The sequence below is a fragment of the Pelecanus crispus genome, chromosome 11 (assembly GCF_030463565.1).
Source record: "Pelecanus crispus isolate bPelCri1 chromosome 11, bPelCri1.pri, whole genome shotgun sequence".
Lineage (NCBI taxonomy): Eukaryota > Metazoa > Chordata > Aves > Pelecaniformes > Pelecanidae > Pelecanus > Pelecanus crispus.
The window spans coordinates 23,482,288-23,507,726 of NC_134653.1; the positions used below are offsets into that span (position 1 = coordinate 23,482,288).

Below are 25,439 nucleotides of genomic sequence, written 5' to 3' on the forward strand. Positions count from 1 at the left end.
TTCTCATGAGTTTAGGACACTCTTTATATAATGTATGAAGTCCTCTCTATTGTCTTTCCACAAAATCCAAAATGGCTTCTCACTGATTTTCTGGGACCAAAACAGATAAGCTACAAAAAACATGTTACAGGCCAGATTTATCTACATAAATATGTGCGTAGATTTTAAAAAATTGTTAACACAGAGAAAAACTGCAGAAGCTGGGTGTGAGGTTTTTTTCTAGAAATTTGATCATAAAATAGAAGCAATTCTCCTGACAGTCCAATCTCAACTGAGTATTTCTGAAGTTTGCCTCTGAATTCAGCCCGCTCAGCTTTTCAGCCTTTGCATAGTCATAGCTCTTCAATGCTTTACAAGAACAGACAATGAGTTTTTTGTTGCCAAGTGTCTGTGTCTCTGGTCTCACTCTGTCCCAGTATTCAGTATTGACACAAGTTATTGGACAAATTTTAAAGAATCATTATTACTTTTTTTCCCCTGAGGTAAAGCAAAAAGAGCAGATTTTAAAAATGTGACCAATAATGAAACTAATAGTCCCCAAATCACCTTCAACAGATAAAAAATGCTGAATGAGCCTTCGTCCCTTACTCCTCCAAAAGTAAGAAAAAAGCTATTTTTATGGCACAGAATCATAGAATAGTTTAGGTTGGAAAAGACCTTTAAGATCATCCAGTCCAACCATTAACCTAACATTACCAAGTCCACACTAAACCAATTAAGGGTAGACTAGACTAAACCACGTCCCAAAGTGCCACATCTACCTGTTTTTTGAACGCTTCCAGGAACGGTGACTCCACCACCTCTCTGGGCAGCCTGTTCCAATGCTTGACTACCTTTTCTGTGAAGAAATTTTTCCTAATATCCAAGCTAAACCTACCCTGGCGCAGCCTGAGCCCATTTCCTCTCATCCTATCGCTAACTACTTGGGAGAAGAGACCAACACCCACCTCACTACAGCCTCCTTTCAGGTAGTTGTAGAGAGTGATAAGGTCTCCCCTCAGGCTAAACAATCCCAGTTCCCTCAGCCACTCCTCATAAGGCCTGTGCTCCAGACCCTTCAACCAGCTTTGTTGCCCTTCTCTGGACACACTCCAGCACCTCAATGTCTTTCTTGTATTGAGGGCAACATACATATGTAGAGAAAACTATACATGGATTTCCAATCATATGGATCATCAACCACTAGCTGATGTGAATTCTATTAGAGCACAGAATGATGAACTGGATGTCTTGAAAAATCTATTATTAAATGTCAAGATAAGGAAAGAAGAAATTGAAAGAGAAAAACTTTTTCTCCCCCTGATTTTAAGACTACAAAGGAAAAACTATGCAGTAATTTAACGTACATAGTCTCATCAGAACTGCAGAAAATTGAATGCCAGGGATTAAACAATTTCAGTCTATGAGGTCTTTTGAACATTTAAATCACTCTCCCATAAATCCCCCAGAATGCAAGCTGTACCCAAGAATGCAAAGAAAGTGATTTCTTTCTCCTGTATAGTGATGAGAGAAGGAGGGATGCTTCCCTGTGTTAAGTGCGCTTGCAGGGAAGGTGTCCCCCAATTATGTGACAACTGCATAAAAGGCACAAAGTGGCCTGAAATGCAGTGTTCAAAGTTGAACACAAAACCATATATAAATTACACTATTCTCCTTTATACATATATATACATAAAATATACACACTTACATGTACTACCATAATAATAAAATACCTTGAGTCTTAAAAAATTAGCATATGCTGGAAAGCATTTTTTCCCCTTTAGAGCTGAACAGAGGATGGAGCAATTCCTTAACATTCAGAAAGAGACTATGCTAACCCCTTTATTATTTGGAAGAAAGGAGAAAAGATAGGAGGATTTAAAGATAATGGTCTGCTGCCACAAGCTAATTTGTTCTCCTTTCACAGAACAAGAACTCTTAAGCTAGGTAAATAATGTTTTGTGGCCTGCTCTTAACTCTTGTACACTTACTCCTCCAATCCAGGCCATATGAGAGTTTGTCAACTTCACTGCTCTCTAAATTTAGCTTGCCACTCGAGAACAGCTTTTCCTTTCTGTCTGTTTAGAAGGAATGGGTGGCTAGGCAGACTTAATGGAATTATCAGTATTCATTATCTTTTTAATCCCTTTGTCATCTGATTTTATAAAGAGATTTTAAACATTTATGGGAGGGTAACTACACTAGGAAAGTGGCCAAGGTATTAAATGACAGGTTCCAGAATATTTTAAAACAACATACGCTGAAATATATTTCTTACTAAAGAAGCTGCCAAAAACCAGTATCTCAGAAAAGCATTATGGAGAATTGCTGGACTCCACCTAAGGAAGAGACTGTCTGATTAAAACTATCTAAAATATGTAGATAGAGCTAACACATACATTCTTTTGTAATTTTATATTGCCCTTAAATAATTTTGGTATTTGTCCTTGTTTATTCTGCAGTCTGAGTATTAGCCAGATGAGAATGAGAACAAAACCAAAGGACTACCTAGCTAGAAATGCCATTTATCATTTCTTGTTGATGTCTTCATCTTACATTTTTTCATTTTCATATTAAAAAAAATAAAATCAATCTTAACTGAGGTGACTGCCCTAGGAATGACTTGCACGAGATGCAAATGCTGAGTGCTCCTACAATGTGTGTTTGGAATTAAAAGAAACAAAACATTATTCCCACTCAGAGTGAATGTGTAGTAAGCATGTCTTACCTCATTTATGGCTTGACAAGGGCCAATATGTGCTACTGTCTCACACATTCTTGGAGTTTTGAATAGGTATAAACCAATACACATATAGGTAGCAAATGTAGAGTCAAAGACCCCAAGCTATCAGGCCTAACAGGTCATACTTTGCTGTCGGTTCAATACAGGTCTGAAGGTTTTCTCATGCAAGGAGCTCCCTGTCATCCTTGCTTGATATCTAAACCATTAGGGTGGTTTGTGTTTTGTTCTGAGGTCCTGTTCTCCACACTGCTGCTGGGATCCTTCTGGAGTGGAAGAGCAGGACTTCACTGCAGACAGAGTCTCAGGGTGGATCAGCTTGGGTATCGCTCCACCAGGCAGCACGAAGGGGACTGTGCCAGGTTTTCTTGCCTCTTCCCAGCCTAGCTCTCCAGCTCTACCCTAGCAGGTCTTGGGCCTTCATGCAGCACCCCTCCACATCATGTTACACATGCAAAAATACAACAAGATGCAAGCCAGACCTCTCTGATTCAATTATAAAAATATTATTTTAAAATACCTTTAACACTTTTGCTAAAGTCTGTCAGACTCAGTGAAGGGACATCTGGGGCCCAGAGGCACCTGAATACCTTTCATTACAAGGCAAGATTCCCAGTTACAACTTATTTCAGCTTTTACTTGCTAGAACACCCCATTTACAGCCTGGTAAAAGCTGTTCCACCTGCAAGAGCCTCACCTGTACACAACAGCAGGGATACGCTTCCAGGACCGAAAGCTTGCCACACTCTCTAGCTCTTTATCCGTGATCCAGGCAGGAACTATGATTTCCTGAGGGTAACTACCACAGAGCCTGTAAGAAAAGTGGTGCAAAGGGTTGAACAGAGCAATACAGAGCAGTTACACACTTGCCAGACAACACACAAATAAGCAGTATAAGCAACCTGACAACTGTTAATCTCAGCAAACTGCCATTTTGTTAATTCCTGTTTCCCTCTCCTTCACATATACAAAAAGCACTGTGAACATCAAGGTGCATAAATGCATTTCAGAATTAGAAGAACCAAGCTGGTGCTTTCTCGGGAAATTCGTACGTAGGCGATTTTTAACTCCAGCTGCTGAAATAAACTGGACCACAGAAAAGAAATTACACATCTCTCCATGCTAAAGAAATAGCCACTCCATTTCTGGGTCACAAAACACAGAAGCAGAGCCACCCTGGGCTACTGGATTCAAGACAGAAAACTTGTGTAAGTGTGGAAAAAGTACATTGGCTAATCAACCCTCGCTGAAGGCAGGAATCTGAGTGCACTGGCTTATGTTTGACTAACTGGAACTTTCTTCTACTAGATGCACCTCCTGCTCCACGATTTAACTAATAAAGCCATGACTGCCAATGAGAACAGTGCAAGCAGTCAGTAGTGACTGCAATATATTGCTGAATCAAACTAGTTCATCCCCAGTCCATCCTCTTAAAAAGGTGCATTTACTGCACCAGGACAGACATGAACACATGTCCATTTAGAAAAATATATCAGTCATCCCGAAAAAGTGCTCTTTTCTCAAGTGCTGGCCACAAGAAGGAAAGGAGTAGCTTGCATCATTCTGCTTCCATATGACACAGGGTTTTTTCCTTTTTCTTTAGTATTAAGTATGTAGGAAAGCACTATTTTTTCTTCCCCAGGTTTTTAGAGACCAAGACATATATTCTTCTTGCAGTGACATCAACTATCAACTGCAAGTCATTATCCTGCAAAAACAGAGTAATGAAACAGCTTTCATCACAAAGTGTTACCACTGGTTTTGCTCTGAATTGGATTAGGGATCAGGCAGTACACTCTGTCCTACCAACCCCGAATGGAGAAACACCTTTCTCTGCTCCAGCAGCTAAAGAAGAGGACATCTGTCTATGCTTTCAGGACCACAGAAAGTGTTTTCTCTTATTTTCAGGATCTAGAGGCTTAACTCTTCCAAACCGACCTTTGTTTTGGTTTTTTTTTAATACAAGTCTTTGTCATAAGATAAGAGAAAAAGACACAATAAAAAATGTTTTCTAGAAGTTCAATCAAACGCCACTTTTTGCTCACTTAAGGCTTCCCTTTCTTCCATTAGAATGCTTATTCTCCAAGAAGTCCTCCAGCAAGTACATCAAAATCTGGTATTTCTAAGCCTACAAAAATTGTAGCAGATAATAAAATATTAAACAATACTTCAAAAACACACTTTTTCTATAAAACAACAAAAAAATCATAATTCTAATTGTCCCTTATTAGGAACTGTAGAACTTGGAAAAAGTTCCAGTAATCTGCTATAACAAAATTGGTGCTTTGAGATGCCATTTGGCTGTGAATCAGCAGCCCACATAACTTACTTGTACTTCTCATTGATGTTGGAAATCCTCCAGGCATTGTTCATATCAAAACCCATCCGCTCCACTTCATTTTTAAACCTTGAAGTTACATGTTCTCCTGGGTATCAAAAGCAGAGAAAGAAAACAAATGTGAAATAAGAAGTAAGATTCCTCAAAATAGTTACAGAAAAACACCATTGCACTCACTTATTAAAACATGAAAAGAGAAAGCAACAGTCCAAAAACATAATCTACAGTTCACAACCCTATTTTGAAAATCTGTATCAGGAGAACCACAGCTTGTACTGATGGCGCTCCCTGGTCAGCTCTCCAGAAATGTCAAACTCCATCAAGGACTTTTTCTCTGAAATGACCAGCTTCTGTAAATTCCTGTACGAAACAGTAACGCTGCAGACCAGAACCAAGTACATCCGCAAAAGCAATTTAGATCCATCAGTAGTCTTAGTGGGAAAATGCTAGTAGTTTTTCTTTTCTGAAGTTCAGAAGAATTATCAATGAGAAGGTGGAGAAGCTCTGGTCTGACTGATATGTGAAGGGGTAATATATGGAATGTGGTCTGGAACTTGCGCAATCTCCATTTAGGATGCAATTTCAGCCACAGGTTTCCTGTATGACTGTAGGTGAGCCCTGTAATTTAACCTCAGTTTTCCATCTGTAAACTGGGCATTATTCCTCCATGAGTCATGTGGAGATATGAAGATACAATGCATAAATATTTGTGTCAATCATCAGTCACTAGTTCCTCACAAATTCCTAGATTAACATATTAAAGGAACTGGAATGAGCTCCATTTATTTGCTAGACTCTTTTTTAAAAGTATCAAAATACAACTGGAAAATATACAATGGCAATAAACAATAATTATTCTGATAGACAGAAAGTCTAGAGAATTAGAAGGTACTCAACCTGTAGAAGAGAATAACATATAAAATTGAGGTTCACAGAGCTAAGAAATGTGATAAATTTAATGAGCATGTGAGCAATGCCAGATAAAATGATTCTGAAAGTCTGTCCATTGCTTGTCTCTTTAAATTACTGTATCATTAAATCATGAGGCAGAGCATCACCCAACGGGGTGGGGGGAATCTGTTGTTAAAGCATTAATTTTTCATCTTTCCATTATATGTTTCAGAAAACCCTTAAAGTCTTTCAATACCCGAGATATATGTAGATACATATTTATCTCAAAGATGTAAATGTACATGCCTGAAACAAATTTTTATGTGACATTACAGAACAATTAGAGATAAATATAGAGAAATAGGTAAATTAAGAATAAAAATAGCAGCCTAACTACAGGACTTAATTAACTGTGAAAGAAAAGCTATAATGTTATTCATTCCTACAGCTCAGATCATACACTAAAAATGGTACTTTGAAAATGGTACATCTAGACATACTTTACAATATGGACAATGTGCAAGAGATCTGCATAATGAGATTATTTTTCCTATGCTTTTTGAAATGTAAAATGTGAGAATGACACTGTGTGCAAAGGGAGAATATTCACTCTTCAAGGCACATGGCAGTAAAATCTATGGACCTGACTGACCTTCATCACTTATTCCCTTAACGTCATGTCACTGGTACAACAGTACCATAAAAAAGAAATAGTTCTGCCTCCTATGTCATGCATTTTCTGCAGAAGGCTAGTCTCAGTATCACACAGGCACTGTAGTTCTGCCCTACCTTCCCTATAGCTGGATCAGTTAGACTGGAGCTTGCCAACAATTTCCCACTTCTCAAGTGAACTCTGCATGAGCTTGAATTTATTATCTTCTAGCCACCTACTCAAATAGATCAGCTGCTTGAGTCCCTGTTTTACAAAAGCTGGATGGCTCCATAGAGATGACAGCTCTGTGAGGAGCCCTCTGATCCTCTGTCAAGTGCAAAGGTGAAACTGGGACAATACATTCCAGCCAGACAACCACTTCTGTCATGTTCTTCCTTAGCAGCGACTTTTTTTTTTTTTTAAACAACCTTTTATTGGAACAGCAGAATGCTCTTGCAGCACTGAGGATGGGCTTCATTATCAGCTGCTTTGAAGAATGGTCATTAAAACTTGTGATACTTAAGGATTTTTCTGGATAGCAAATGAGAATACTGGAAACATCCCCAATCATCAATGCTGCATACTGCCAGTGGGTTTTAAAAGAAACACATAAAGCGATATGAAAATGAAATATTCCATTTGATTTCTCCCTCTTAATTTTTCATCTACTGTGCATGTCATGAAATTATAGATTTTCCTGAGAAATGAAATCCTAGCCTTAACATTTTGTCGTTCTTCCTGAAATGCTGCTATTTTAAGAAGCATTTTGAGCCAAGATGGATAATATTTTCAAAGCACCCCAATCAATTCTCAAAATCAGAGAAAAAGCAAGGTATACATTTGTGGACTTGTGCCTTCTGACTATAAAAGCTTAGCTTGTGAGCCACTGTTCATATCTCCCACTACACACACTGATAACAACTTACATTTTTTTTTTTCCCCCCAGAAGTAGATACTTTTTGATAGGTTTTGAAACAGTTTAGCATTTTTGTCCATATCTACCAAATATTGGGCTCCTTGGATGTAAAAAAATATATTACAATGTCTTGGGATTAACTTGTTCAATTACATTCCCGTAGATTTATTTCAACTATAATTCAACTCTTAGGAGAATATCTACCACGAGAAATAAGCAAGCTACAGGGAAGAAAAAGTTACTACATTAAAGAAAATTATTTGACAGACACACCTACAAGAAAAAAATTGATGTCTAAGAGTTAATAAAAAGGTAAATGCTGCTTCTTAACCTAACCTAGTATTAGGTTGAAAGCCGTCTGTTTCAGTGAAGAAAAGGACTGCACAAGGAGACTTAGCAAGCCATCTACATGTCTGCTATCTTCCAGTTCCTGAATTTAGTTAGGAGGGAAAAGACCTGAGTTTAAAATTCTGCTCTGAAGATGTTTTTGCCTTTTTTCAGTAACTGCTAACATAAAGGGTGTAAAGTGCAGGAACAGGAACCAGAACCAAGGAGCACCTCCTCCCATTTGTGTGCTACCTGTTGACTGCTCTTCCTTGGGCACCAACAAGATCATAGTCTTTGCTCAGCCCCAGACCAGCTTCAGTAATAAGGACAGAATCACACTACCACTCCTCAACCTGATAACTGGGATACTTTTCTCGGACATGTGAATTGCGAGCAAAGAGAGCCTCAGATTGGAGCGGGTCTAGAACTCATATTTCCTTATATTCAAACAAGTGCTATAACCGCCAGCATCCCAATTTTTAGCTTTTATTTACTTGTGGGCTTCTAAAACTTTCTAGCAAGGATGACATTTCACTAAAGTAGGTCGCTGTCTTGCAGCTGTGAATGAACCTCAGGAGCAGCTCAGGGACTTCCTTCTCCTTCACCTCCTGCTCCTCAACACCCATGTTGAAGACCACTGTTCTAGGCAATTACAAAAAATGTGGGCACAATCAATACAGAATGTTTTAGATTGAAAGCTGCTGCCATGGTGAACAACATGTTATTAGTATTATACATGACTGACTAAATCAAATCCACCACAATAATTTCCTCAGGATATTCAGGTACTGCTTTGCATGTTGATCCCAAAGTAGCTATGGTTGAAACTAATCTCTCCTTTGTTCAGACAGAACTCAGACTGTGGCAGACATGCAAGACATTAAAGGACACCTCGCTGTAAGTGATGGCATAATATACCTATATAATTATCACATATAGTATATTCACCAGCTAGTGAAGTACAAAAACTTATATACAAAAAAATTCTATACTGGAATTTTCCAGGTTCTGTTTACACCACCACAGACTGAATTTGTTTACAACTTTTTTTGAAAGTTCTGGATTTCAGCAAACAGGCAGTTACTAGTCAATGCATTTTCCAAGATACCCAAAATGTTTCCACATACCTGGCCGACACAAATCCCCGTGCTGTTCCTTTTCACTAGCATATACCTCCATACACCAAGCGTGATAGGCAAATGAGAAAAGGTCTTCTATCTTCGAAGGAGGGCGTATGGCATTGTTCAGTCGCTTAAGCCAATCCTGACACTGCTCAAAAGTAGAAAACTGACACCTGTCCCAGAAACAAACATTTATCTATTAATTTTCAGTAAGAGATGCCAGACTAAGATCTGACAGGCTAACTATGAAAACATCTGTGAATGCAAAAAGTGAGAACATCTTATTGATAACTTAGTTCTGCTTCTATGTACATTCTACTGGATAGTAAAAATGAAAGCTCTGGATATCAGTAAAGAAATACACACTTACAAAATCAAAATAAACTGTAAGCAGGAAAGCAGTGTTCTGTGATTGTGAATAAATCAGTGGTATGCCCTACTAGTCATGAATGAGGGAGATGTTTATGCATATGTTTACTATAAAACCAAGGACAATATCACTGAGTTCAGTCTGAGACTTTCACACAAAGACAAGAATGTGTTACAGCAACCTGCTGACTGGTGGTGTTAGATGAAAACTCACAAAACCATCACATACATTATAATCTAGGCATCATATTCCTGTAAACAAGAATGCATTTTTCATCAGACATAGGAGAAATATCCATTTGATTAATATATTTAATTTGAGAATAATGAGGACAAACTCCAGTATCTGAAATCTTACATTATTCCCCTATGCTAAGATTCTCTTTCTGGCCTTGGTGGGAAGCACAAACAACATTTTTGAAACTGAACTTTGCCTAACATTACAGACTAACAACAACGAACAAGAATATTCCCTGCACAGGAGAAACTAATCTTCAAAGCAGTATATTAAAATTACATTGACTCGTCTTTTCAAAGAGGATTCCTGGACCCTTTAGAATAAAAGGGTGGAAATAAGATCAGTGATTTATTTTGCTCAGTCAGATTTCTTCAAGATTTTGTAGTTATAAAATATTCAAAGTATTTACATTCAGCTCAGTCTGTGTTCTACTGCATTCATGGCTAATGATAGCATTTGCATTCTCTAAGGGCAGGATTTATTACCCCTACCTGCAATATCTGAAAGTCAGTCAGTGGAAGGAAAAAGACATGTCCTACTCATGAAACGTGTCTAAATAGCTGCGAGGAACTGCAGCCTGGAGGTGTTTATTTCCTATCACTGACTATAAAGCAAGACAAGACTACCTTAGGCCGGATAATTCTCTATGAAATATCCATAGTCAGACAAGATACCTCTCACACTAAAGACCCCATTTTCTAAATTCTTTTAAAGTTAGCATTGCAGATAACAAGTTCTATCTTCCCTTGAGCCCTATGATTAAAAACACAAACTACTTTGTTCATGAAAAAGAACATGAACATGTTCTAAATCTGGTACCTCAGCCCCATACTTCATGATCTTCCAATGGCCAGTATCACCAAGTACTGATTCTCAGAGATGCAATTTTGAAAGCAAATTCATAGGGAAGGGCATAAATACAAATAATTTGTATTCATTCTACAATTGAAGAGAAATAACAAATTAATGTAGAGAGGAAGAGTGACTTTTTTAAATGTCAAGAGCTACAAGTTAAGAGGAAGTTAAATATTTAATTCAAATTAAACTAAATATTACTTCTAAAGTGAAATCAGTCCTCATCAAAATACAGCATTTCAGGAAGCAGCTGGCCTGTTAAACATTCCAAGTGCTCAGATATGACTGGGGCTCATTTCATTATACAAAAGGTACTGCCAGCAAACATTTAATCAAAAAGAAATGTTCCTTTCTTGTTAATTAAAGTTTATAGATCAAAATTGATTTCTGCAGCAAAAAAGTAGGAAATAGCTGTAGCTCAGGCTCAGTAGCTCAGAGACTCCTGCGGCAGACTCTAAAGTCTGCTGAAGGACAGACATAAATAAATACTCCCTTCTACATGATGCTATCTACTTCAATGGGTTACAGAGTGGGTTGCAGACCTGGCTTTACCTTAGTCCCTCACTTTCTTTTCCAATAGGCTACTATGTCTTAAGGATAGCTGCTGTACCCCAGAGCTGTTAAAAATTCAGGGTGGCTGATGCTATCCAGACTGAAGGTTTCATGTAGAACTGTACAAGCCCATACCTTAACCCTCCAAACCCCAAATCTTGATTAAACACTTCTCCAAGAAGCATGTGTTTCAGTGGTTTTATCTAGTTCTGTAACTTATAACTAATTGAAGCAATACATTATAACTGACTGTAGGGCAGGGAAAACACAGTGAGACTAAAATTAATTTCAGAATAAAATCAAGATCAGCCACCTGGGCTCAGACCAAGATTTACTGCTATACTGTATCATAGCAAGCAAAAATGCAGACCATCTTGCTCACATCCTCTTTACGAAAATGCCTAGCTACTGTATGCAAAATCAAGACAAAAGAAAATCTTTTGAGGGAAAGCAAGTCCACTAAGTAAGAAAAAACATTTCCTTAAAATGTCACAGCTGTCCACAGCATATAGAAAGCAAAGTTACCCCCCATTCCCCATTCAGCCTATTCATACCTTATAACCTTGCAGTCTTTGCAAGTCAAATGAAGCTGAAATATATCACGGCACTCAACACTTTCTATAAGCTGCAATGGAACCTGCAATTAAAAAGATAATATAATTTTATTTCAAACAGCACTAACACTGTAATTTCTTTGTGTATCTCACAAGGATTTATTATAGAACTATGTGGAATCTGAAAAGAGAGAAAAAATAAAGAAAACTAAGCGTAACGACTTCAACAGCTCTGAAGTACGGTACTATATATCAGTCGTTTCAGCTACATTGCTGTACAGTCCAAAAACCTTAAGGGATCACATGAAAACAGCTGAGAGACTGCAGCATTGGTAACAAAGGTGAAGGCAGGAAAAGCAGCAGAAACCCACATGCTCCTCTCTTATGGAAGCATCCTTCTCTCTTATAGGTCCAAATTTAGGGATCTTGGGAATATAATTCTAGGTGTTGGTGTAAAAAATGAACTGCTAAGCAAGATCCCCCTTAACAGACTGCTGCAGTCTACATGTTTGTTATACAGAAATATTCCATATTTCTTCTTCAGGGAAAAACCATTTGGCCTGTTTAGACCAACACTTGTGATCAAAGCAGCCATATTTACAGTAATAATGCTGAATCATTCATTTTTAAAGGTGTAGTTATATGCACTTATGTTTTATGGCACATGTAACTAGCAGAAGCTTGTTCAGGTGAAACTCATAAGCACATGCAAGTACCTTTAAAGATAAGAAGCCACAAGATGAAAATATTGGTTTTCGTTAACATTTTTGGACCTTTACCTGGGACAGGCAAATGTACATTCTTGTCTTAAACAAATAAAAGTTAGTATTCAACTAACCATCTAAATTCCAAACACAGAGAATTTAGCTAATACCTATAATAAACATGAAGTGTAAAACCATTTGAATTGTTTGTTAGATTATACTGAACACTACACAAGGCAACAAAAACTCTGCCATCAAGATCCTTCAATCAAAGGCTATCAGAGAAACATTCAAATACTCTTGTTATCTTCTCTGCCATCAGAGGAGTATGATCCAGCGGTTTAAGTTCTGGCTGAGGGCTTACAAAATGTGGCTGTAAGACCCTGCTCTGCCAGCGCCTTTCCATACAGACTCTGAGCAAGTCCTTGAAGGTCACCTCCAATCAAGGATCTGGGTGAGGAATCAAGACAGCTTCCACTCAGGCACCACAAAGCTTAAGTACCACCTGATTTCAGTGGAATGAAAAAAGGAAATGGAACTAAAAACAGTAGGCAAGGGAAAGAGATGTCTCAGAAATATGAACCACAAGAAAACTTACTCTGAGCATGATGATGTCTAGAGAAAGCTAATGGTAAATGCTGTGCCCAGGAGAGTGATCAAAACTCTCATGTCTCTTGGGAAGGCAGGCACACAGCTCACAGCTGCACCTCATGTTTCCCTGCCAACTCAAAAGTCAGAGTCCAGAGTCCTCTTCTGAATGTAAAACCTCAAATAATTGCCCAGAGCTCACAATCCCCAAAATACAACAGGCAGGTATTGTCTTAATACTCAACCTTTATCCTTGCCCTTGCCAGACCACAAACATGAAGCAGTGCTGGACTCCCCTTAGCTGGAGAAAGTACTAATAGCCCTCATTTCCCATGATCAGCAAGGCTGGTACAGGTAAGTTACTCTTTGTTCCTTTTGCTGTTAACAGGGCCGTTTGTTCCTTTTGCTGTAACTGGGCCATTAAAGAACAGAAAATTCATGCACAAGGACACTAGACAAGATGGTGTCTGACTCGACAGCCCAGTGGTTTGGGTATTCAAATAAAGCTGGAACTTGAATTTTGGTCCATGTTTTCAGTATTATTACTGTTTTAAGATCTGTGATAGTCTAATATAAATTACATAACTAGCAACATGAAGGGGCACACGAAATGAGGATTCCCTCCTGTGAGATAAGCCCCCCCTTTTTTTGCCATCCTTAAGCTCAAACTGACTGCAGAGTCACCTGCAGAGAATAAGTACAGTGAAGATGCTGATAGACTTAGATACCAATGTAACAGTATTTAAGTGCATTACAGACAAGATTAGATGTACTGTTGCTATAGTTCATATTTTTATTTTAACTGGTAATTTCTTCCACACCTTCTCCTACTTGATTCTAGTCTGCAGGGTAGATCAATTGTTGTGATAATTTTGCCTAATAAATTAAGGAACTGGAATGGACCTCAGACAGGGGAATCTTCCGTTCTTTCTTCCCAACTGGACCCCCTCACATACACCAAATAAATAATTTAAATCTACCACTGACTTACATGGCACCAACATGGAAAGTAAGGTACCTTTCCCCAACTAAGTGAGTTAAGACTCTAGAAGACTTGCTTTTTCAAACACTGCTTTGTCTGTTAATATTGTTTTTTTTTCCCCAAGCCCTCTTTTATTGCATTTTTCCCATGTCCATCTTCCTTTAAGCAGTTCTTCACCTTGCTCCCTCCTTCTAGCAGTCTGGTTCTGGCTCTTCTTCCTCCTGTCTGCACTCTAATGACATACTAAGTATTCTCCTACTCCTGCATTATTTTTAATTTCCTTCTTTCAAAGTCACTCTTTGTTCTATGCCCTTTCAATTTGCCCTCTGCTCAACAGCCATTCTTTTTTCTCTTGACAGTCTACATGCAGCTCACCATCTATTTCCTTAGAACCTGCCAGTTTTTTTTCAGGGCAACTTCCATATCAATCTTTTTAATTTTCTTTTCCGGTCATAAAAATCTATCCTCTGATCCTCTTGCATTTTCAGTCTCCTTCCTGTCCATTATTCTTCTCCCAGTAAAACTCTGTAAAATTATCTGCCTTCATTCCCCATTCTTTCCCACTGATAACCTTCCATTTTCATGGTTATGTTTTTCAGGCTGATGCATGCAGCAAGTCAGACACCCAGTGCAGTTAGCTTGCTCTTGAAAGAGCCATCAATTCCATTTGCAGGCACTTCACCATATAATAATGGCTATCAAAATAAAGCAGTGGAGAAGCAATCATTTTTGCTTTTATAAGAATAAACATGCATTGTTATCCGAGGCCAATCATATCGCATCATAGAGTACTACAGCATTGTGCTCTTGCAGTATCTTAACTGTCTCTTCTTTAAAATGATCTCATTTTAAACAACAGCAATATTATACAACTCAAGCTTTTTCTTTTTGAAATTTTTTTTTATTATTTTAATTACTGATACAAGATATATTTAGAGAAATACACCTCTGTAGTTCAAAAAAGCACAAGTTGTTTACACTGCTGAAACAACCCACCCCATGGCTCAATCCTTGACCACAATGCCAAGTCGTATGCAGTGGACCATGGCCAGGCTGCTATAAGCCAGCCCCTTCATGTGTGACTATGCTATATGCACTACCCTGTATACCATTTCCTGAGTCTCTCCAGGGTACCATGTGGCACCCAGTGGCCACAAGCTTTAATTAGTACTTTCTTCTTGTTTTCCCAGGTCAAAGTCTGAAATAATGTCAGGGTTATGTTACAGACTGGTTAAAGAGCACGAGGCCAAGGCTATGTGCTGTTATGTCCTGAAGCATAGTATAAGATGACATATGGAGGAACTGAGGATGCAAGATCAGCTCAGGTGGTCTTCAAGGACTCTCCTAGGTGGACGGAGTCAAATCCCCCCAAGCGTGATCTTGTTCATATAATGTACAAGGAGTACCTGTAGGAAATTTTGCTTTTAAGTACAACTAATTACACTTAGGTTCTCGTGAAGGCAATTATTTAGTCCCCCGTCTGCTTTCACAATTAACATGTGCGCAATGTGAACAGTTTGATCATCAGGACCTGAGAACAAAACAAGGACTAAGCTACTGTTCAGCACAGATGAACCACAACTGTGCTACATACGTAAGGAAGACACCAAATCAACCATTTTTCCATTAAAGTCCAAGCAAGGGAAAGCTCATACTAAAATTCACTTCATTGCCAAGACTGAAAATCTTGCTCATCTTGCTGGCATGACTTACTGTGTCCAGAATCTACTACTTGAAAGAGGCTACAAACAAATCCATGGTTTCATAAACCACACTAACATTTTAATTCTCCTATAAATGCAATTAGCTTACAGGGAGAAAATGGTTAGACAGAAACACTCATCAGCTGCAAAGTTTGAAATTTTCTTAAGGAAAGCTCATCAGAGATTGGCCTGGGAACCAAACTTCCCATGTGCACTGAGAGATCACTGTTGAGTCTGCATTTTTATCCCATGGATAAATATAAGTCAACACTTTTGAATGTCATAATCCCTCCAATTTATGCATGGTCTACTGCATCTTTTGGTTTTGCATTTAAAACACCGTGTTCCTATTACTACTGTGATCTAGGAAATTAGCCATGGAAAAGATTTATGCATACAGCCATTTTCTGCAGTGTTGTAATGTGAGCATTATCAACTCTTAAATGTATTTATTTTCAAGCACAGGTGCAGCAAGTGATCTAGCAGCATTGTGCTACTTACTGAAGTTTCACAAGCATCATTTTGACAGCCAGTCTATTGAATTGTAAACAAAGAGAACAGTGAGGTAAAAAAACCCAAAGACCAGGAATCCATTTTTAACTGGATTCCATTTCCTTCATGCAGTTGCCTTTACTAAGGGGCAAGTAGTTGACATGCATACTACTTTCTCTGGAGGACCATTTCTACCATGAGAATATCCCACCTACTTCAAGAGTAACAGCTGCACATTCAGACATGGGGAATCAATTAATTTTACAAGTACTATAATACAGATATTTGTTAAAAATCCTCTTTCTTACACAGAAGTACTTCTATCCACCGAGGTGACAAGGTCGTTAGTGTGGCTGGACTTATTCCGGATAGTGATTCTTATGAAAATCATTCAAAATAATAAAAAAACCCCAAGTCCTAATATCAGTAAACATTTATATGTTTTAAAAAGGTCGTTTAAAAGGTGTTTTCTGAACAGCTCTAGCAATATAAAAACAGTAGGAAAGAATCAAGATTAACTCAATCAAAAATTACTCAGTGAAGATTTAATTTAAAAAATCACCATCTGATCAATAATTTTGATCAACAACCACCAAAGTTATTATTACTCCAAAATTTAATAATTTAAATATAGTTTCTAATTATTGCAAGTATTTTTTATTCTTAAAGATATTCCAGATCCTGTCTGCCTTGGATTCCAGTAGAGTTCATACTACGTTATTAGTGATGGTCATATATGGTTACAGAAATATAATCTATATTCTCTGCTCTAACTCATACATTACCTAATTGAATCTTTCTGGTTAACGATGACATATGAAGCAGGACTAACAACCTTGGAGATATCAGAGAGAGTGAGAGGGCAGAATACTGGATATGAAAGTCAGGGGAGCAAAATTAACATGGTAATATTGACAAACTTTTATGGACTCTTTCCTGAACACAAAGACAGAATATTATTTAGGAAAACATCAATTCTTGTTACTGCTCAAAAATATTAAATTCAAAATTCTTAAAAATTAATACCCCTAATTATCCTAAGGACAGATACAACAGTAAGTGCAGTACACGCATCAGTGGCTTCTCTAATAAAGTAACTCTATCATTTCCTGGCATTCCTCAGGACAAACTCTTGATTTCTAGGGATACTGTTGTTTCTCATGTCTCAGCTCCTTGTTTTTAAATATTCAGTCCTCTGCTTTGTCAATTCTAGTCACCAATTTCATACAACATTCAGACTCTGAACTTAAAAAAAACCCTAACAGTAAGTAATACAATATAGATTTATTGTAGCAGGCCCCTTGGCAGAATTCAGCCCTAGAATTCATGTTTGTATCACAAAGCAGCAAAGGAATCCTAGAAAACACATGCCTCGTAACGCATCTTCTCTCTGTTGCCAGCAGCATGTAGAGATGCATCTGGCTGGACTGCACTTGAGGCACCCCAGTACCTAGCTGACCCTTGGCTACCATTGTGATGCACTTACAGCTTAACTTTTAAGTCTTAAGTTTTACTTCAGGATTGACTACAGAATAAGAGAAGTGAAAAGTAAAGTTATGCTACCTCTGCATATGCACACACTTGTATCATCTCCTTTCTATGGCCAGCAGTGGAAGATAATAGCCCTTAAATCTCCATTTTTGTCATCATAAATTTTTTGCCATTGTTTTGAGTAACTGCCATGTTCAGAAATAATACCTGTACTTGCTGAAAAACCCCACATCATCATGAATTTTAGCACTTTAATGCTGTACACAGATGTTCACCAGCCTAGCAGACATAGCTATTCAGCCTACTACATTGACAATTCGTGAACTAAAATAGCACTTAAAGCGACTAATGATGACTATGACACACGCACATTTCAAAGTCTGTAGATAACATAGCTATATGATTAGAGACAACAAACCTGTAAAGATTTGAGTTTTAGTTAGTAAAAAATTTTTACAGAGTTAATAATTTGGTTCTGGCACAAAACAATAAAAACAATTCAAATTTTAAGATTGACATGGCATCAAAAATTAAATCAGTTAGGTGCACAGGAGATCTCGCTGATGTTCCAGACCACTGTATCGTATGTGTCTCAGTCATGTATGTGTTGGACATTTGTCAATTCTTATCTTTTGTTTCCCTTGATTTTCTCAGCTTTGGAATAACATGCAGTTTTGGTGTTTTACACTAAACTCACCACTGCATAGTTCAGGATCTGTGACTGACACGTGGCAATTAACAAACAGCCAGGGTCAGGACTTGTCTTGAAATAAGGAGATTGGTAAAAAAAAAATCGGGAGAAAAAATGCTTTAATTCTTTGGATTTCATACAAATATCCACAAAAATATTGCTGTGCCATGTATAATGTCCTATCAAATTCTATATAGTTCACAAATGGTATTACAACCAGTAAGACTAATATATGTCAGCATTATACTACTGCAAAAGACTGTACAATGCCTATTTAATTTATGTCTATGATCATGAGTAGCTGGATATGTAACAATTTTTAAAAATGGATACTTTAAAGATCTTTAAAAAAATGTGTAGGCATCTGAAGATGAGGTCCAATACGAATTGGATCTCTTGCATCAATGACTGTACTCATACTATCCAACTTCAGGCATATAACTTCAGTAGCTGGACCTACTTCCACCTTTTGAAGATCCAAGCAAGGCACAAATCCAGCTTCGGTGCTCCAAACAGCCCTTTGGAAGACCTTTTATTTCTCTACTGAGTATATACAGAGCTTAGGGAGAACAAATGGCTGACATAGCCAGCTGTAAAGAGAACAAAGTTGAGTGGTGTGAAGTTTTCTTACAAAGCCAGGTTTTCAGAGGTGCTGAGTCATCTTTTGATGCCTAAATATGTATCTGTTCTCCCTGAAAAATGTGTTTTGAACATCATAAAGAGATTTTTTTCATTACCACTAACCTTAAAAGGCAGGATCACCATACTTTTATCCTAAATTCTCTTATTTGGATTGAGTTCAAAATACCTCTATTACCATAGTAGCATGAATAAACACTTACATTCACAACAGACTCCTTGAATTTGATGTGAAGCCTGTAATTAGAAAGTGCAATGATGGCATCCTCTGCTCGTCCTACATACTCTGTACTCTCACCATGAAGTTCAATGAATGGGACCTTCAGAATGGGAAGAAAAATCTTTCAGAAACCATTTACCAAAAATGTACCTCCTGCAAGCATACACTCAAGCACAAAACATCATAAAATCAAAATGAAACACTGCTGAGAATTCAGCCTAGCTATTACTGCTAAGAAGGAAAGTCTTGGGTAAAGCTGGTTCAGGGGTTAATTGTGGCCTTTTTTAAAAATGATTCCTCATTTTCTCTTAATTTTCCTGAGTAGTTAGTGCTTGGTCAGGGAAAACAATGAATTTATGAAAAATCTGAGCAAAATATCCTCACATTTCAGCAAGCAGTCTGACCAACCCTTTGATTTATGGTCTCACTCCTTACCAAATGGAGAGTGGCATTTCCATAATGTTATTTAAGTCATCCTAAAGTAGGCAAAACATGTAAGATTAATATCTATGCTACTGGTCCCCAACATTCACTAAGCAAGCTCAGGTAACCAGCTTAGACTGGATACCTAAATGCTACACAGCTGAAGTCAGTTGGACAAATCATACTTTTTGCTTCATATTTCTCACTGCAAATATGAAAATGCACAATATGCTGCTGTTTTATAAAGTTAGAAAACCTGCAGTTCTATGACACTGTACATAAAAATCACAACTGTTTAATTAAAATGTGACTTAAGCCCAATCTAGCTGAGCTGGGTGAAAAGTGTAAATGCTCAACTTGAAAATAATCTGGTTTTACACCAACTTAGCTTAAATCAATTAAAAATATTTTCTATTAAAATCAAACAAACTACCTCTTCAGTTGATAGGAGTGTCTACATGGATAAATCACTTGAACTAAATTGATTTCAAAAGGTACTTTGGAAAATTAAGAAAAAAAATGTATCCATTTTGTGCAAAATGAGACTTTTGGCTTCTCAGTAACAAGAAGTAATGGTAGTATTTAACTAGCTTAGTGTTATTTTTTTAAAAAACAAAGCATTCTAAACTATGGAATAAAACGTAGCACTTGAAGTTACTACACAAGTAATGGCTGTATTTTTCAGACACTCTAAGGAATCTCTTGTAATATAGTGTAAAAGTTCTATATCCTACCAACAGTACATGACTATTTAAAATGAAAACGTGCTTCTCCTATTACTGTGCTCAATTGTGAATGAAAATGCTATGGGAGAGGCCAGAGAATACATAGGTCAACTAGAGATATTGTGATCTTAACTGGCAAGGAGCAGTGTGGCAATTACCTGAAGGTTCTCATCTTCTCGGATCAGCTGCTTCCTGGGAAAAATCTGATTAGCCTGGATGCATTCAAGGCTGTGCTGAGTCTCTTCATCCTGAGAAACAAAGCATCACAGTTAACTTCAGCACTGTCACTTGCTGCCTTCTTCACCACATCACAAGCTATCAATGACCACTGAAAAGCTCAAACAGGATGAAGCGTTTAGAGAATTCAGGTACCAGTAACTTACTAAAGTTACTAAACTTTCAAAGACAAGCATTCAAACAACTAAATATATTAGAAACAGGTTTCCTTCCTGCAGCCTGATTAATAAAGCCATAATAAAAAAGACTGACTTGTAATAGTATTAGGAAAAAGGCATTAGCCTAGCTTAGTCTAGAACTACACTTAAAATTCAACAGCCCCACATGTAAACATTAACCCTCTAATGTATTTCAGATTTTAGCCTATTCTGCTCTGTAACAGACACTACAAACCCCTTTTGCTTACCATGACAGGCCCTGGATAGGAGGAGAAATCCTCGTCTTTACTCACAATACTTTGAGGCTCTTCTTCACTTATTAAAATCTAGAAAACCAGAAAAGTATAAAGACAAAGTTAGATTAATTTTCTTTTGGCAAATAAGTACAAATTAACTTTTAAAGACTGAGAATTCAGCTGTTGGAAAACTGCAAGCAAACAGTAATTATGAAAAGATGAAATCCATATAAACTAACTCTCCTGAGACACACAATTGTTTCAAAATGTGTCTGGCTCCTTCTGTTCGTTCTGAAAAATCATCTTTGAATGTACTGCTGGGAGAATACCCATCTGAATGCAGCAATTAGACCACTTTATATAATTTAAATTAAAACATGTTCATCTTTCTAGATCACCCTGAATTTTCTCCCAAGTCATTTGCAGATGGTGATTCACAAACACATAGGTTATAAAACAAAAGGGATCGCTGTGATCATTTAGTCTGATTTGTTATGTAACACAGGTTATCGGATACTCCTGAAGTAATCTTGATTCAACTATGGCATATGAATTAGAACTCATATATGGATAAAATTCCTCATTTTACAGTTATGACTCACTTTCTACATCCATGGATGTTTCAAAATATCCATTTTCTTGCACAGACCTTTCCAAGCGCTCCAGATCACTATACACTAGCGATTTGTTCTCTCTACTATGTAACAATCCCCTGATCTTTTATCATCTGCAAATTTTCTGGAAATATTAAAGAGTCTTGAAGCTTATGTAACTGACCCTATTAGGAACTTAGTGATTGAAGTGAATACAGGAGTTACAATTTGATTGAGATTTATCTTGCATTCAATTTTTTAAATTCAGGTAGGTTCTTCCCTTTTTAAAAAAAAAAAAGGATTCATTCAGGTATTTTATGGGTTTTGCAGTCTACAGCACATAAAAGATACAAACAAAAATATATCAGTCAAGTTCAGTCAGTTCTCAGTTCATGTATCACCTTACTTATAAATATATTTCAGATTATCAGCATTGTGGTTGGCAGAGAAAACCACTTCAAATCCATCAGCTCACAAGCACACCACCACTGCAGGAAGCACCAACTACATCCTGTATATTGTACAAAATATTTACAAAGGGAAAAGGAGCAGCAGATACACATATTCTGAAACTAAAACATCCCACTATCTAAAATTATTAATGAGAAGAAAGCATTACACTGTCCCCAAAACCTCTGTTAAATAGGATCACCACAATAAACACAAATCTCCTCTCCATCCTTAAAACAGCGATAACCTTACACATTCAGCTATCAGGCCTACAGCCAGCCAGAAGAGCGATGAAGAGTTAGGGCATATTTACATGAACGCTTTTGAGGCAGGCATCTCAGTTACCATTTCTGCAGGCTGCTGGAGGCAGGCTGTTGGCACAACTGCCTTCTGCAACCAATGACCACTTCAACAGTGCCAATTCTGCCCTTCCAGAATAGAAGCCACTGTTAAGGTCATTAAGACCAAACATTTCCAGATCAATTAATCTGGACAATTTATGTACAACTTGAACAAAGCTTTAAACGTTAATAGTAAAGCCTTCTGAACATAAAAAACACCTTGCTATTTCAGAAAATTCCTTCAAGCACAATTATCAAAGAAACACTGACCTAAAAGACGAGCTTTATTACACATCTAAAGCATGCTTAGTATCAGTGATGAAAAGTTTTAATATATTAGGCACTGTACTGTAACAAAATTGGTTTTACATGTCGGATTGATTGGGTATATTTATTTTTAAAGTTTACTATATAACCATCTATGTATTAATAAAAACAGTATTTATTACCTTAGAAAATTCGGTCTTTTAAAATTTTATACCTGTGCTCCTAAAATCCAACATAAACAATCAGCATAGATTATCCAAATTACTGCAGAATAAGTTTCTTATTCTAATTGCTGCATTCAGCCACAAAACAGCTTCTATTATAATACTGTGGCTTTTTACATGAATGCAAGAATCTTCCTTTTTAATGTGAATTTTGGGAAACTGTGTGAAAAAATATGACAGTTTCAGTTTTAATCAGGGTTATGAGATATAAACTGTGATGTCGCCAAGATAAATGGTACAAGAACTTATAAGACTGGTTCTAAAACAAATAGTTTGCACACTCACACTGCTTGTAGATATTAGTGAAATGCTTCAACTTAACTGCCACAACACAAAAGTACAAGAAATATTTCCCATCATGTCAACAAGCTGATCCCACTCCCTTCATGATCTCAGGATCACTAGATTGAGCACAAGGGGAAGAAAATACAACACCAGGACCAGGGATGGGGACCACACACTATTCTCAGTAGCAGCCCATACTAAGATTGTGCGAATTAACTCTGAAACACACACTTTCAATCTCAATTTATTTCTATACCAAAGCTTTCTAATCCATTTGCATCCAGACATTTAACAAACCCTTCCAGGTTAGTCATGTGAATAGAAAAAGGATCACAGTGCTTGTGACACCTAGTACAGGGATTTCTGACCCTTACTTTAAGACCCCTGCCTTAGTGGTAAGAACGAGGATATTCTTCATATTGTGAACCCCAACAAGCCAGTCCAGTGAATTTTACCTATGATCATTAACACACTGTGCTACTTTGAAAGACATCTTGACACAAAGTGAGACTGGCTGAAGAAGTCTATTCTCAAGTTGACGCATACCATCTTTTTTGATTAGTGGCAGAATGGAATCAGAATTCCCATTGTGTTTAACTACAGCTGGCAAATAATCAGCTCTTCCATGACAGTAAAAAACATTTCCCAGAAATTAAATGGAAACATTCAAGTTTCTTAGCAAACAGCTAAGATAATAACTGACCAAGAAAACACCTTCATAAAAAGCACCCTCAAATTCAGGCTCCCACTTATAAAGAGGATCACATATAAGTAGTGTAGTGAATAGACACCTTATAAATAGTGTAGTGAAACTTGTTTTTGCTGTTAGAAATAACTTTTTTTTTTTGCCAGGACTGAGGCCAAAGGAGGTTATGTTATCGGTTTACTGTGCTGCCCTTTCAACTGTAGTTTCACATATATTAAATTACACCAAAAAGAGGTTAGTCTTGTTAATTCTCCATCCTTATGTTCTGCTAGAAAGGATAAATGATTAGTAAAGGTTGTAACCTCAGACTCTGTTCAGCCACTATGGGAACATCTTAATTACCTTTCATTTTAGATGTGCCTTCTGGTCTAAATTATGTACATAATTAAGACTAGCAATAACCATCTGTTTGCCAGTGATTCTAAACAAAAAAGATTATATAAATAAAGGATCATTTAAATTAACATATGTTCAAATGTAGTTGGACTTACAGCAAGGAAAAAGAAAAACTGGAAGGGAAAAAAGGAAAAAGGAAGTACCCAAGTGTTACAATTTCTTCCCTGTCCAGATCCTGAATTCCATTTATTTTAGTGTCAAAATCAAATTGAGTTAAACTTCAGTCTCAAAACATAGCTATTTACATGCTGTGTCACAGTTGCCCTGTAAAAGTTTCAGATGGGAATCCAAAGGTTTTGACAAAGAAGCACCAGAAAACTTGAGCATGAAATATTCAAGAATGCAATCTGGCTTTAGCAAAAGATGCCTCTGTTACAAAGTGAAAACACTTCTTCCCCTTTCTCAGGTGGAAGGAAATTGTTCTGAGACAAGGATAAACACTTAGTTTCCCACATTTTAATCCCTGACAGCGAGGTTCCCCCTCTTTCCTGGCACTGCACGTAGAAGTAACTGAATAGCTTTCAAAAGTATTTACTAGGGAAGTCGCTAACAATATGGACATTTACACATTACTCAGGAACAGGAGCAGGATGGACAAAGAATCATGTCTGAAGATTGTGTACAACTAAGAATCAGAAGGTGTTGGGTTTTTTTTTTAATAATTAAAGGTTGCAAATTCCAACTTGGTAAAATATTGATTTTGTCTAACATCTTGGAAAATGCTTTAAGAGAGTAATCAATGATAACCATAGAATCCACATTCAACAGGTAGCTCGTCTTACCAAAATAATACAATTAGCTTACCGAAGAATGAGAGATAATAAAACAGTCCTCTGTCCCAGAAAGTTTCAAATTATACTCTTCTGATACTTCACATTGGCAACTGCAAATAAAAAGACAGTATTTTAAGACATGAACCTTCAATTGAAAAAAAAAGTCTTAAATAACTAGCAACTTACAGAAGAAACTCAACTGTTATGTTAGTTTGTCTTAAAGACAAAAAGTAAAAAGTACTAACTACTATGTAAGTCATAACTACTGAGATCTTAATATGCCCAAAGAGGGAATTCAACAATTGGATTCTGACAGGCACACATCTACTGGTTAAGGCCTCTTTTCTGGTAAGGAACAGTTCAGAAATCGTGGCCACAAAGCAATTTTTTTTTTTTTTTTTTTAAACTTCTTTGGTACACAGGAGTGAAAAAAACCAACACAAGCTACATAAGAGCTCTTTTATAGAGGATCCAACTGTTTTTGTATTGATCTTCAAAAGCGTGTTTTGATTTTACACTAAAAATAGCTTTTTTTGCCCCCCAAGAAAGCAGAAGACAACCCCTAAATACTGGTTATTGC

General features: G+C 37.2%; 1 protein-coding gene across 2 annotated transcripts in view; it reads right to left on the reverse strand.

The window, feature by feature from the left end:
• Nucleotides 1–25,439, reverse strand: part of MTMR3 (myotubularin related protein 3) — an 84,143-nt gene that overhangs the window by 25,190 nt on the left and 33,514 nt on the right. The window contains exons 4-11 of one of the 2 annotated variants that reach the window (XM_075718364.1): nt 24,891–24,969; nt 20,837–20,914; nt 20,352–20,441; nt 19,029–19,145; nt 11,536–11,618; nt 8,974–9,140; nt 5,052–5,148; nt 3,420–3,533 (exon numbers count right to left, since the gene is read on the reverse strand). In XM_075718364.1, the coding sequence (XP_075574479.1) occupies nt 3,420–3,533; nt 5,052–5,148; nt 8,974–9,140; nt 11,536–11,618; nt 19,029–19,145; nt 20,352–20,441; nt 20,837–20,914; nt 24,891–24,969 (825 nt within the window). The remainder of the gene's footprint in view (nt 1–3,419; nt 3,534–5,051; nt 5,149–8,973; nt 9,141–11,535; nt 11,619–19,028; nt 19,146–20,351; nt 20,442–20,836; nt 20,915–24,890; nt 24,970–25,439) is intronic. The other variant, XM_075718365.1, reaches the window with a different exon arrangement.